This window comes from Ipomoea nil, unplaced genomic scaffold (genome assembly GCF_001879475.1).
Source record: "Ipomoea nil cultivar Tokyo-kokei standard unplaced genomic scaffold, Asagao_1.1 scaffold0642, whole genome shotgun sequence".
Taxonomy (NCBI): Eukaryota; Viridiplantae; Streptophyta; class Magnoliopsida; order Solanales; family Convolvulaceae; genus Ipomoea; species Ipomoea nil.
This window is the reverse complement of record NW_017617070.1, coordinates 290,517-302,252: the sequence shown is the minus strand read 5'-3', so window position 1 is coordinate 302,252 and position 11,736 is coordinate 290,517. Positions and strand designations below refer to the sequence as shown.

Below are 11,736 nucleotides of genomic sequence, written 5' to 3'. Positions count from 1 at the left end.
ATTGGAATATATACATTCAGATTTATGGGGACCGACTAAATTCAAGTCTATGGGAGGCTGTAGATATTTTATGTCTATTATTGATAACTTTTCTCATAAAGTCTGGGTCTATTTCCTGAAACATAAAAATCAGACATTTTCTATTTTCAAGAAGTGGAAAATACTTGTTGAGACTCAGACAGGTAAAAAAGTCAAGAAGGTCAGGACAGACAATGGCTTGGAGTTCTGTGAGTCAGATTTCAATGACTTCTGTGCGGCAAATGGAATCGTTAGGCACAAGACCTTGCCTGGTAAACCCTATCAGAATGGTGTTGCCGAACGTTTGAACATGACTCTATTGGAAAGAGCTTTTTGTATGCTCTCTAATGCTGGGTTATGGAAACGGCGTGATTTTTGGGCCGAGGCCGTTTCTACTGCTTGCTATTTGGTAAATAGATCTCCACATTCATCCCTTGATTTCAAAATTCCAGAGGAAGTTTGGTCAGGTCATCCTGTTGACTACTCTATCTTAAGAGTTTTTGGATGTTCTGCATATGCTCATTCCAGTACGCGTAAATTAAACCCAAGAGCTGTCAAATGCATTTTCATTGGTTATGCCTCTGAGTCAAAAGGGTATCGTCTTTGGTCTCCTGATTCTCAGAAAATCATTTTAAGTCGAGATATCACTTTTGATGAAAATGCACTACTTTCTTCTGGAAAAGTTCCCAGTACAGGTGAGACACAGAGTACTGGTGAGAAGGTGGAGTTTGAGTTCAGGCCTATTGATAGTGTTACTACTGCTGATGGTAATACTGAAGATGATGCATCTACTAGCACAACACCTCTCGTCGAGCCACAACGAGAGTATTCCATTGCTAGATCGTCCTAGGAGGACAATTAAAAAACCTGCTAGGTATGCTGGTGATGATGAAACCAACTTGGTTGCTTATGCTCTCTCAGTCACATAGGAGGTTGATACTGATCCATCCTGTTATTCTGAGGTTCTTCATATTGCTAAGTTCAAGCAGTGCTTGAGTTTAGTCGGTTGTTCCAATTGTTAATTTCCACAATAAATTTGATCCAAGGTGGAAATTGTCAGAATTGTAGATCAAATTCTTTGGCAAGACTACACATTTGCCGCCATTCTCTATGTTGCACGTTCTGCATGCGCACGTCCTCAATGTTAATGCCACTTATTTCTCCTTTTTTGAGTGTATAAATAGGCTAAGCTCTTGTCTTGTAAACACATCAATTTGAATTCATTCCTAAGCATTTTGCTTTCTTTTCTTTCACCACACCACGTAGTATATATATATATATATATATATATATATATATATATATATATATATATATATATATTATTTATTTACTTATTTATTTTATATTTTCCCAATTCACTAATTTCCTAATCTTGTCATTTATATATTTTTCCTATTCTTTTAACTTCTATAATTCTCAATTTTCGATTCTTCGTTTCCGCATTATTCTGCTATATTCCTAACAATGACATTAGTACATGTGCATGAGTCTCGACCAACTGAAACTCCTAAAATCAAGACAATTAAAAGAGAAAATTTTATACCTGATTGAGGTCGTCTAAAACAAAAGGTTGGTTTAGGTCGTCCGGTCATGTTCTAGTAAGCAAAGAAATTTTTGGCAAATTATTGTGTGGACCACGGTCCAAAACGACGTCGTTGAATTTTATGAGTTAGAATAATGTATTTTATGTGTTAGAATATGAAATTTCTAAGGTAAGATAATATACTTTATTAGTTAGAATAATGTACATTATACTTTAGAATAATGTATATTATAAGTTATAAAAATGTATATTGTAGTAGGTTGTGTGAAAAAAAATTATACGAATCGATGTCATTTTTGTGGTCCACATACCATAACCTACAAAAAGCCTGAGCGTCAATGAGTTTAACATTAGGATCATTATTCACCAGTAATTTCTTAACAAAACCTTTAGTACTGTAATTACTTATGCTTTGACATGGCTTGCAATGAAAATTAAGTTTGCCTTTTTGGACCTATAACACATTTAAAATATACTCAAACATACTACAAAATACAAGAAGTATCAAGTATAGGCTTGCTTAAGATCGAAGCATAAAGGGCAAAAAATGTCACTATAGTGAATTGCAAATACAAAATAAACCACAATAAATTTGGTACTAAAATTACATGAGTTGAAATGAAAAATATCTAATATACTCACCTCCTTGAATATTCCATCTTCTACTTATTTGTCCCAAAAGGGTTGTTGGCCACAAAGCAAAAGAGAAATGAGGTTTTAGAGTGCTTGTATGAAGAAAAATCAAAAGAAGATTGAAGCCACATATAATTTCAATTTGTAATTAAAATTGGGATCCCAAAAAATACATATTTCTGCCATCAACATTATTAAAAACATGTCTATTCACCAAGCACATTGTGCTTAGATGACACCTCTGTGGTTCCCCTTAAGGAAAGGTCACAGGATCAAACCAAAGGTCACATGATCAAACCCCGGTGGTGGGGTATTAACTCTTTGGTCTCTTTGATTATGAACAGATACTACCTTATACACAGATACTCTATTCTAACAGAGTCAGGTACTCAAAAAATGAGAGGTTCAGCCCCGACTTAGTACTCTTTAGCCACGTGCCTCTTTTGTCCTCAAGAAGAACATGGGAAGGCGATTGAACACTCGCAAACCTCTATTATGCTTGTAAGACCTCTTAACCATATGGTCCACCGCTATATTCTGTTCACGAAAGATGTGAGATACCCCCACCTCCCACGCTAAGGATTGCATATAAAGTAGGATAACAGTATCCATCTAACACCTTAAAGTTTAACAATTGTGTAATTAAACTTCTTAATTTATGACAAACTATGCATAAAAACAAAAATATATTATGTATTTATAAGTTTGGTATTATGATCATGAAGCACAAAAACTATGAACACTAAACATAGTACCATCGATCATAGAAAAACCATAAAATAAATACAAAAAGATTAACAACATCTTACAACATCTAGTAGAAAACAGATTGTAAGTCCACAACAAATATCATATATGCCCAAAAAAAAAAAAAACAATTATAAAAGGTTAATGTATTTAAAGCTTAATTCATAAGAGCAATTATACAAACACAATGTCAATCTACAACTACATAGTCAATTAAACTCTTATTAAAATAAACTAACTGTGACTTCCTAGAACCTGGATGTACAAGATATCCTCTCAGGCAATCTAATACAGACTTTCAAAAGCTAAAGATTGAATAAAGCTCTTTGTATTTGAAGCAACCGTATTTGCATAACTCCTTCGCCCTCTTGCAAGAATATACTTCTTCTGAATAATAATACTATTCCATCTTTTGTTACGCCCACCTTTCTATCTCTGGCTTGAAGGATTCTGTACAATACCACTTGAAGATGAAACATTAAACTCTTCAATATGCACATGACCAACCTCAGCTTCAATTCTTTTCTTTGCATTTTCAAAAGCTTCCTCACAAATCTGTCTAGCTACAACGTTATCTTGACTAGCAACAATCAATCTTTGAAATTTCTTAATCATCTCAACAACCCAAATGGAAGAAGCAACACCAACATTATATGACAAAGAAGCAATGTTCACAGTTCTACCTTCAATAACCTTTTTAGTCCATCTTTTTAGAATGTATTTATCAGGAATAGTACTAACACAATGTACATTCAAAATGCGTAAGCAATGGCAGCAAAGAATTCCCACTTCAGAAAACAACTTACAACTACAACAAATATCCAAATCGGTGGACTTAAAACTAACTTCATGCCTTATAACATCTATATCAGGACGCCACACATGATACTTGTACTGATAACCATCATTCAAAACACATTCTTGATGACATGCGGTGCCTTTCAAAAATTGCTCCTCAAACAAAAAATATATTTCAATAGTATATACCTCTCTAGCATGTGAAAGAAGTTTCACATGTTCTGTGACCATATTAGGTACACCTTGAGCACAACGAAAATCTTCCCCGTTTTCTTTACTTCTCCATTCAGAAACAATACTAATGAAAGAAGAATAGAAATCACAAAGCCCAACTGTTTTTGATAGCCTTCTAGAAATCGAATGATTTGTAGTTTCACTCCTTTGGGAAGATAAAATACCCCCAGAAAAATAATCCTTACTAAATGCTGGACACCACTTCTCCCTACAATCATAAAGTTTTTCTAACCAAACATTCTTATGACACTTATGCTCTGTCACCATCCTGAAAGTTTATATAAAACATAATAAGAAACAATCAAAACAATCACTAAGGCATATGAAAGAAAAAAAAAAGTTCAACAAGAAATAAGATTACCAAATCTCCAATACATGCTCACAAAACTAATATTGAATGAACACAATTCCAATACTATAGATACACAAAATGAATGAATAAAATCCACAAATCATACTCTTGCACATTGATCATAAATTGAACACTACAATAACATAAATTTAACACAACAAATTCATAACATAAATGAAAAGACATACCTTGTCCAATAAAATTCAAACTCAGCTTCGGTATCCGTGTATTTCAACAAACAGTTAAATAAATCCAAGAAATCCTTATTATTCCTTAATGTCTTGATATGTTTCTTTGAATTCTCACTAATATGCCATATGCAAAGACGATGACGTGATGTTGGAAAAACTTGAGAAATAGCAGCAGCCATAGTCGCGCATTGATCCGTCATAATAGATTGTGGATACTTACCACCCATAGATCTTAAAAATGCTCTAAACAACCACACAAATGATTCTATTCTCTCATTCATTAAAAAACCACATCCAAACATTACATTCATGCAATGATGATTCATCCCTACAAAAGGACCACAAATCATATTGGATTTGTTAGTGCGATATGTTGTATCATGCACTACCAAATCTCCAAACAACTCATAATCTCGTCTCATTTGACCATCCCTCCAAAAAAAATTGCATAATCTTGCATCAGCATCAACTTCGAAATCAAAGAAAAAATCAGATTCATTACACTGCCTCCTCCTAAATATTTCAATTAAAGAATTGGAATCAGTTCCATCCAAACTCTTCAATGAATCATAAGACAGAGAATTAAAAGCATCTGGATTGGTGAAACCAACAAATGGAGACCCCCCTGATTGCTGTGTCAAAAACCTAACACCATCCGTCAATGCAACTCCACTCCTCTTCAAATCTTTTAGATATGAAAGCTGATTCTTTCCCACTTTTCTATGTGAACGAAGTAAATGACTCTTGTCTGAAGGACATAACTCATGATTATGCCCTTTCTCATGTTTCGTAATTGTCCACACCCCGTTCCCATCTACATCAAACTGAACAAACGCACCACACCCCGTTCTTAAATCAATTTTTGAATAAGACCTAACACCAGGGTTTACCTTAACCTTATGACCAGCCTTAGAACAATAAAATCTCTTCATTTTAACTGTATTAGTAGAGCCCTTATAACGTTGTTTACCCTTCCTCACACTAAAACCAACTCTATAAGCATAATCGTTATACAACTTGTAAGCTTCATCAACATTACTTACTGAAACACCCACCAAATCTTGATCGACTGCAAATATAAAATATAACATCAGGTATAACAAAGGATAACCACCAAAAAAATTAAAATCAATTTGATGAAAATATAATTTCTAAGTAGAGGGAATAGGGATTGCAAAATAAATACAACCATGCTCTACTAAAGAATAACATTTCTATCAAATTGACACAACTTATAAATGAGCAAATAAATATAAAATATGTCCACTGTGACTCTGTTACATATACATAAAATCAATACAGAATATTAACAAAATTAATGCTAAAAATACACAAAATACACTCATAATGGCATAACCAGACAAAACCCAATAAGAATATTGACAAATACACTTCACTTCGGAATCACAAACACAGTGCTTAATGTTCATAATAATAATACATAAAATATACGTTAAAAAAAAGAATACAAAAACATTAAAAAAAAAAATGAATAACGCAATTCAAAACAAGTATATAAAAGTAGAAAATCGTCAATCCAGATTCACCAAAACCACATATATTGTCAATAATCAATGTAAATCACACATTCAAATATTGAACACACAAACATGAATAAATCATCATAATTCTAACAGCAAATTCGTCACACTTAGAACACAAAAATAAAATCGAATTGCTAATGCATCTCCATACCCGCCGAAAAATTGGCAAATCATTAATATTTATATCAATCTTTGACTATAAAAATCAAAATAAAAAAAGAACCTGGAACTGAAGACAAGCCATCAATGTTCAATTCTGTCTGATCTGTTGCCTCCTCCATCAACAAAATCAAAATTCTGGTCAAGAAGAAGAGCTCAATCGCATTAAATCGAAGATACAAAGAAGAAGAATACAATTTCAATCAAAAAGAGAAATCAAAGATGCAAAGACAAAAAAAAAAAAAAAAAAAAAGCGAAGAAATTAGGGATGAAGAAAACAAGATAACAAAAGTTAACGCCATCAAATCAAATAATAATAATAATAATAATAATAATAATAATAATAATAATAATAATAATAATAAGTGAAATTTTATTTTACAACTAAGATGGCTTCGTTTTGTACGAATACGACGTCATTTTGGACCCAGGTCCACCTTGCAAGGTGGACCTAAGTCCACTCTATTTTTTAAACTAGTAAAAATTTTTGGGTTAGTCATTTTAGAACCAAAATTAAAATTATACCAACAAACAATAAGATTTTTAGGGCATGAAATTTATTTGGAATGGAACAATTATACCAATTCAAAGAACAATTGAATTTGCTGATAAATTCCTAGATGAAATTATTAGTGTTAACAATAAATGCTACTTAGTACTGCCTACTGCCAAGTGTCCAACCAAGAGTAAGACTCCAAGTCTCCAACTCTATTTTAACATTTCAGTCATCTTCTTCATTCATCGTAAGAAGAGAAAAAAAAGCGTGAGAAGCAGCGATTTACCTCAGGCACATTTTGTGAGGGCAGGCGAGGCAGCAGCGACGCCGACGACGAAGGTTAGCGACAACGATGACATGCGGTGAGGGTGAGGCAGTGAGCAAAGGCGCAGAACAGAGGGTTTCCAGATGTTGAAATGAGGTGAGGGCGTGAGGCAAAAGGGTTTCACGAGGGCAGCCATGTCTCTCAGTGAAGGCGGTGAAGGTGAGCAAAGGGGTGAGACAGTGAGTAGAGGCGGTGAAGGGTTTTGCAAATCGTCCTTTTTTATTTTGTTCGTGGTTTTTTTTCTTTTTTGACCGTTGACTTGCGCTTTGCATGGTAAAGCCTCGCTTTTCGCCGCTTCGTCGCTTCATTGCCTCGCCGAAAAAGCGCATTCAAGCGCACGCTTTCTCACGCTGATGCGCCTTGCGCAGGCGAGGCGATCTGCCATCGCTCGCCTCGCTTTTGCGCTTTAATCGCAGAAGCGAGCGCTTTTAATAAGTTTGTATCTAACGGTTTTAAATTGAAGGAAAAAATGGGATCAATTTCATTAATTTTTACAAACTTCAAAATTTGTAATATTATAAAATTGATCCAATCTATTCTTTTAGCTTATTTTCTACTGTTAGATCTAATAAATGGACATCAAAATTTCGTCCAAGTTCTTAGAAGGAGAGTGATTATCATATGACCAGAATATATATATATATATATATATATATATATATATATATATATATATATATATATATATATATATATATCCTAGTTCAAGTGCGACCGACCCTTCCCATGCAGTCGTGCGACCTGATACATTTACATATGCTTGGTAGTGCCTCCACCCTAACTGCACCACAAACCACTCATAAGTGCACCATAGACCACTCCTAAGTGTAACAAGGGCCACAAATATTTCCTGTAATGGCTGGTGCATTTAGCTATGCTTGTTGGTGCACTTAACTATACTTAATGATGCACTTAGGTATGCTTTATAATGCACTTAGATATATGAACTACAAACCCAGATTTCCACAGACTATCACTTTTTGGTGCACCAGAGGTTACTACAAAGTGCACAACATATCACTTCTAAATGCACCACATACCCGCACTACCAGATTTCTCTGTCTACAACCCTAACAACATCTATGACCCTTTTTTCACCCCAAACCTACTACCAAATTTCTCTGTCTACAACCCTAACAACATCTATGACTCTTTTTTAGGTAGGGGTTGCTTCGACTCAAGTAGGGCTTCCCTTTTTTGAACTAAGATATGTATGATCAGATATAAGAATAAGAGCTAATATAAAGTAAAAAGATTAAGTTAAGTAATTATACCTTTTGAGAACAATAGGAAGAGTTGAGAGTTAAGAAGTTTAGTGTGATAATAGAGAGGGGATGTAAAAGCGTATTTTCATTGATTTCTAGTAAGGTGTTCGTATATCCTACCTTTACAAGGAGCTCATATATATACAAGGAAGAAGAAGAACCTAGAATATCTACTTTACAACTATCCTATTATTTACAGAAGGAAAGAGATAAGAAGGAATCTTATCTCTTCAAGATCTAATGCTAGAGATAAGAAGATATCTTAATAAAGTTGAAAGAGATAGACCCCTTTTCTTTAGCCAATCAACCAAACTTTTGACAAGTTGGAAAAGAACTAGCAAATTTCAACAAAGATGACTTGCCAAAACTCTTGAAAATTTTTATGGCTAAAGAAAGGAGGTCTGTCCCTTTCAACTTACATTTTTTTTAGAGATAAGGTTCTTATCTCTAATATTTATGAGATAAAATCCGCTCTTATCTCCTCACTCCTATAGATACTGTACAAATAGAGAGTAAAGTTAGGACTTCTAAGGTCTTTTTCTTCTTTGTATAAATAGATTGATAAGCTCTTTGTAGAAATCATCATACAAATTCCACAGATATCAATGAAAACTCCTTTTTGCAAAATCTCTACATTTTCACACTAAATTCATTCACTTCGAACTCTTCTTTAGCTCCTAAAAGTACTTAACTCAATCCTCTTCTTATTTTTATGTTTGATATATATATATATATATATATATATATATATATATATATATATATATATGCACACGCCTGTGAAAACACACATGAAAAAACTAGGAACTAATTAGAGTCATCTAAATGGAAAGATCTAACATATCATAATCAATTATAGGGAAAAAAACGTGGTGACCTTTTTGTAAATAATTCAAATTTTAAAGTGCAATTAACAACACTATAAAGTGCAATTTTCAACACTATATTATACAAGTATAACTATACAATGTATTTGTGGATAAAACTAAACGAAAAAAAAAAAAAAAAAAAAAAAAAAAAAAACTAAATCCAAAGTTAAACCATAAACTTTAAACTCTTAAATTTCTAAATAGTAAAACTTGAATCCTAAAACCAAATATAAAAAACTAAACCTTAAAGTTTAAAAAGGTGAACCCTAAGTGCAATTAGCTTTCACATTTGGTTACAATTAATGTTAAAGTTAGGTGCACTTTATTATGTTAAATTAGGTTCTCTACTGTTGTTGGATGTACTTTATGATATTAAGCAATTGGGCCAAAAAGGATCTAGCCCAAAAGCAAAACCCAAAAGCCAAGTGTCATGTTGTTATTTATATTATATGGCATTATGTTTTTGCTTTGGGTGGAACTACATTTTGGCTCAAACTGTTTAACATCATATATGACCTATAGAGAGATTTTTGGGCGGGATATTTGGATTGTGTTTTAGGATGGTATTTATATGTATAAATTATGTTTTTGGTTGGTATTTATATGTATATAAAGATTTGGCCAAACTATTTTTTATTTGTCTAAGTACTCTTATCAAAACAAAAAATAATTTTGAGGTTCTTTTTTGTGGTTGGACAAAGAAAATTTGTTTTTTTTTTTGTCTAACATGTTTTATATCTAAAGAAGTGAGGCCACTAAAGCAATTTAGTTACACTTCACAAAACCTGTTGAATATATCCTCCAACCAAGCAAAGGGACATTACAATTGAAAAACATAAAGAAAATTTACCACCAAAAAGTAGAAATATAGATAAAATTTACCTTCAAACACTTGATCCAATCAATAGAAGTAAAATCTCGCAAGAGCTAACAGAAGAAAACAATCGCTTCTTGTATTGAATACATGTAATTGACCTAATTTCGCAAGACGAGAGAGTGTAGATCAGCGAAACTACAAGACGATGGATACAAAGGAATTCACAAAAGAGAAGAAATTGACTAGGATAACTGCGAGAGACAACAAGGAGATGAAGAAAGATACCTAGATTTGTGACTCCTAGCTTATAAGATGCGCAGATCTATGAGGCAGTTAAAGAGAATGGCAAAGAAGCGGAGATACAATCTGCAAAGGCGCAAATCTTTAGATCTGCGATGTTGTTAGAAAGAAGGGCAGAGTGGCGAATATGCGGAGATAGAAAAAAAAAAAAAAAAAAGACAGCATTTAGAGCTCTGTGTGGTAGAGAAGGCTTGGAAGGGGATAAGACGAATAAAGAGAAGGGTGGGGACTGGGGAGGCAAAAAAACAAAAACGAGTTGGAGGATTAGGAAGGATGGAGAGGTACAAAGAAAAATGAGCCAAAGAAATACGAAGTAATATTAATATTAGTCCATATAAAATTATATAATGAGTTTATTACCAAAATGGTCCCTCGACTATTGTGAAATTATCAATTTAGTCCTCGACAATTTTTTTTACCCAATTAAGTCATCAACTTTGAAAATGTTAACTATTTTGGTCTTATGTTAAATTTGGGGTTAAAAATCTGTTAAATGGGAGGGTATTAATGGAATTTCGCCTTTCTACCCAATTAAGTCATCGGTTTTTCTACGCCATTGTTGCACGTTTAGGAGGGTATGTCCAAAACAGAAAAATGTTCTACGACGATCGGAAAAACGAAAAGCTTGGCTCCGATGACCTGTTAACCACAACACCAAGCTACATAATAGCAGAGGAGAAGAAAGCCAAAAACATTGAAAAAAGAAAAAGGGGTGAACGGCCGAAGATTAGACCTAGAGAAGGGGAAAGGAGAAACGAATCTTGTGAAAATTGAGAGAGCGAGAAGCAGGGGAAGGGAAGGAAAAGACGAAGGCAGGTAGCGACATCCTCTTGCGAGAAACTTCAGATTCAGACCATTGCTTGTAGCAAGCAAAGTCGCAACTTCCAAACAAACAACTTCAGATTCACTGACTTGTTGAACCCATCTCACTACCCTCGTTGCAATGTCACCTCATCTCAAGCCTCAAAGCATGCGATAGAGTATGGACTTTTAGTATATTTAACTATTTGCATTGTTTAAAAAAAAAAAAAAAAAACTTTTTGCATTAGAATTATATAAATAATAAAAATCAAGAATTTTTCTTGAGCTCCGACAGTGAAAATAAAAAATTAGCTTCGGGGATTTTTCTGGAATTAAACTTAGGAAATCAGGGGCAAAACCCCCAAAAAAGAAAGGAATAAAAAAATCAGTTTTCTTGCGATTGAGCTTCTTGTCCATGGCATCTCTGTGATTCAACGCTTTAAGCCTCGACCAGCTCTGTGCCTCTGTTTTATTGTACTACCTCAATTCGATATTTCACTTTTCCTCTTTATTCTACTTCGCATAAGCTTTTGTACTAGCAATTCTAGGGTTTCATCGTTTCTGAGTTTGAAAGATCGGATATTTGTTCTTGAATTATTATTTTTATATTATTTTCCTATTTCAATGGCCGAAATTCCATT

The 11,736-nt window shown here is 33.6% G+C and overlaps 1 protein-coding gene and 1 long non-coding RNA gene across 2 annotated transcripts; one reads left to right on the top strand and one right to left on the bottom strand.

Moving 5' to 3' along the window:
* Positions 1-3,075: 3,075 nt before the first annotated feature.
* LOC109174668 (protein FAR1-RELATED SEQUENCE 5-like) lies at positions 3,076-10,513 on the bottom strand. The gene is made up of 5 exons (XM_019323948.1): positions 10,280-10,513; positions 10,060-10,152; positions 6,287-6,360; positions 4,517-5,588; positions 3,076-4,244 (listed from the first exon to the last, which is right to left on the bottom strand). The coding sequence occupies exons 3-5, from the start codon at positions 6,342-6,344 to the stop codon at positions 3,374-3,376; spliced, it is 2,001 nt and encodes a 666-aa protein (XP_019179493.1). The 5' UTR covers positions 6,345-6,360; positions 10,060-10,152; positions 10,280-10,513; the 3' UTR covers positions 3,076-3,373.
* A 686-nt stretch (positions 10,514-11,199) lies between these two features.
* Positions 11,200-11,457, top strand: LOC109174548. Its single transcript, XR_002053106.1, has 2 exons — positions 11,200-11,274; positions 11,391-11,457. It is a non-coding gene; the product is annotated as an uncharacterized LOC109174548 (long non-coding RNA).
* The last annotated feature ends 279 nt before the right edge of the window (positions 11,458-11,736 follow it).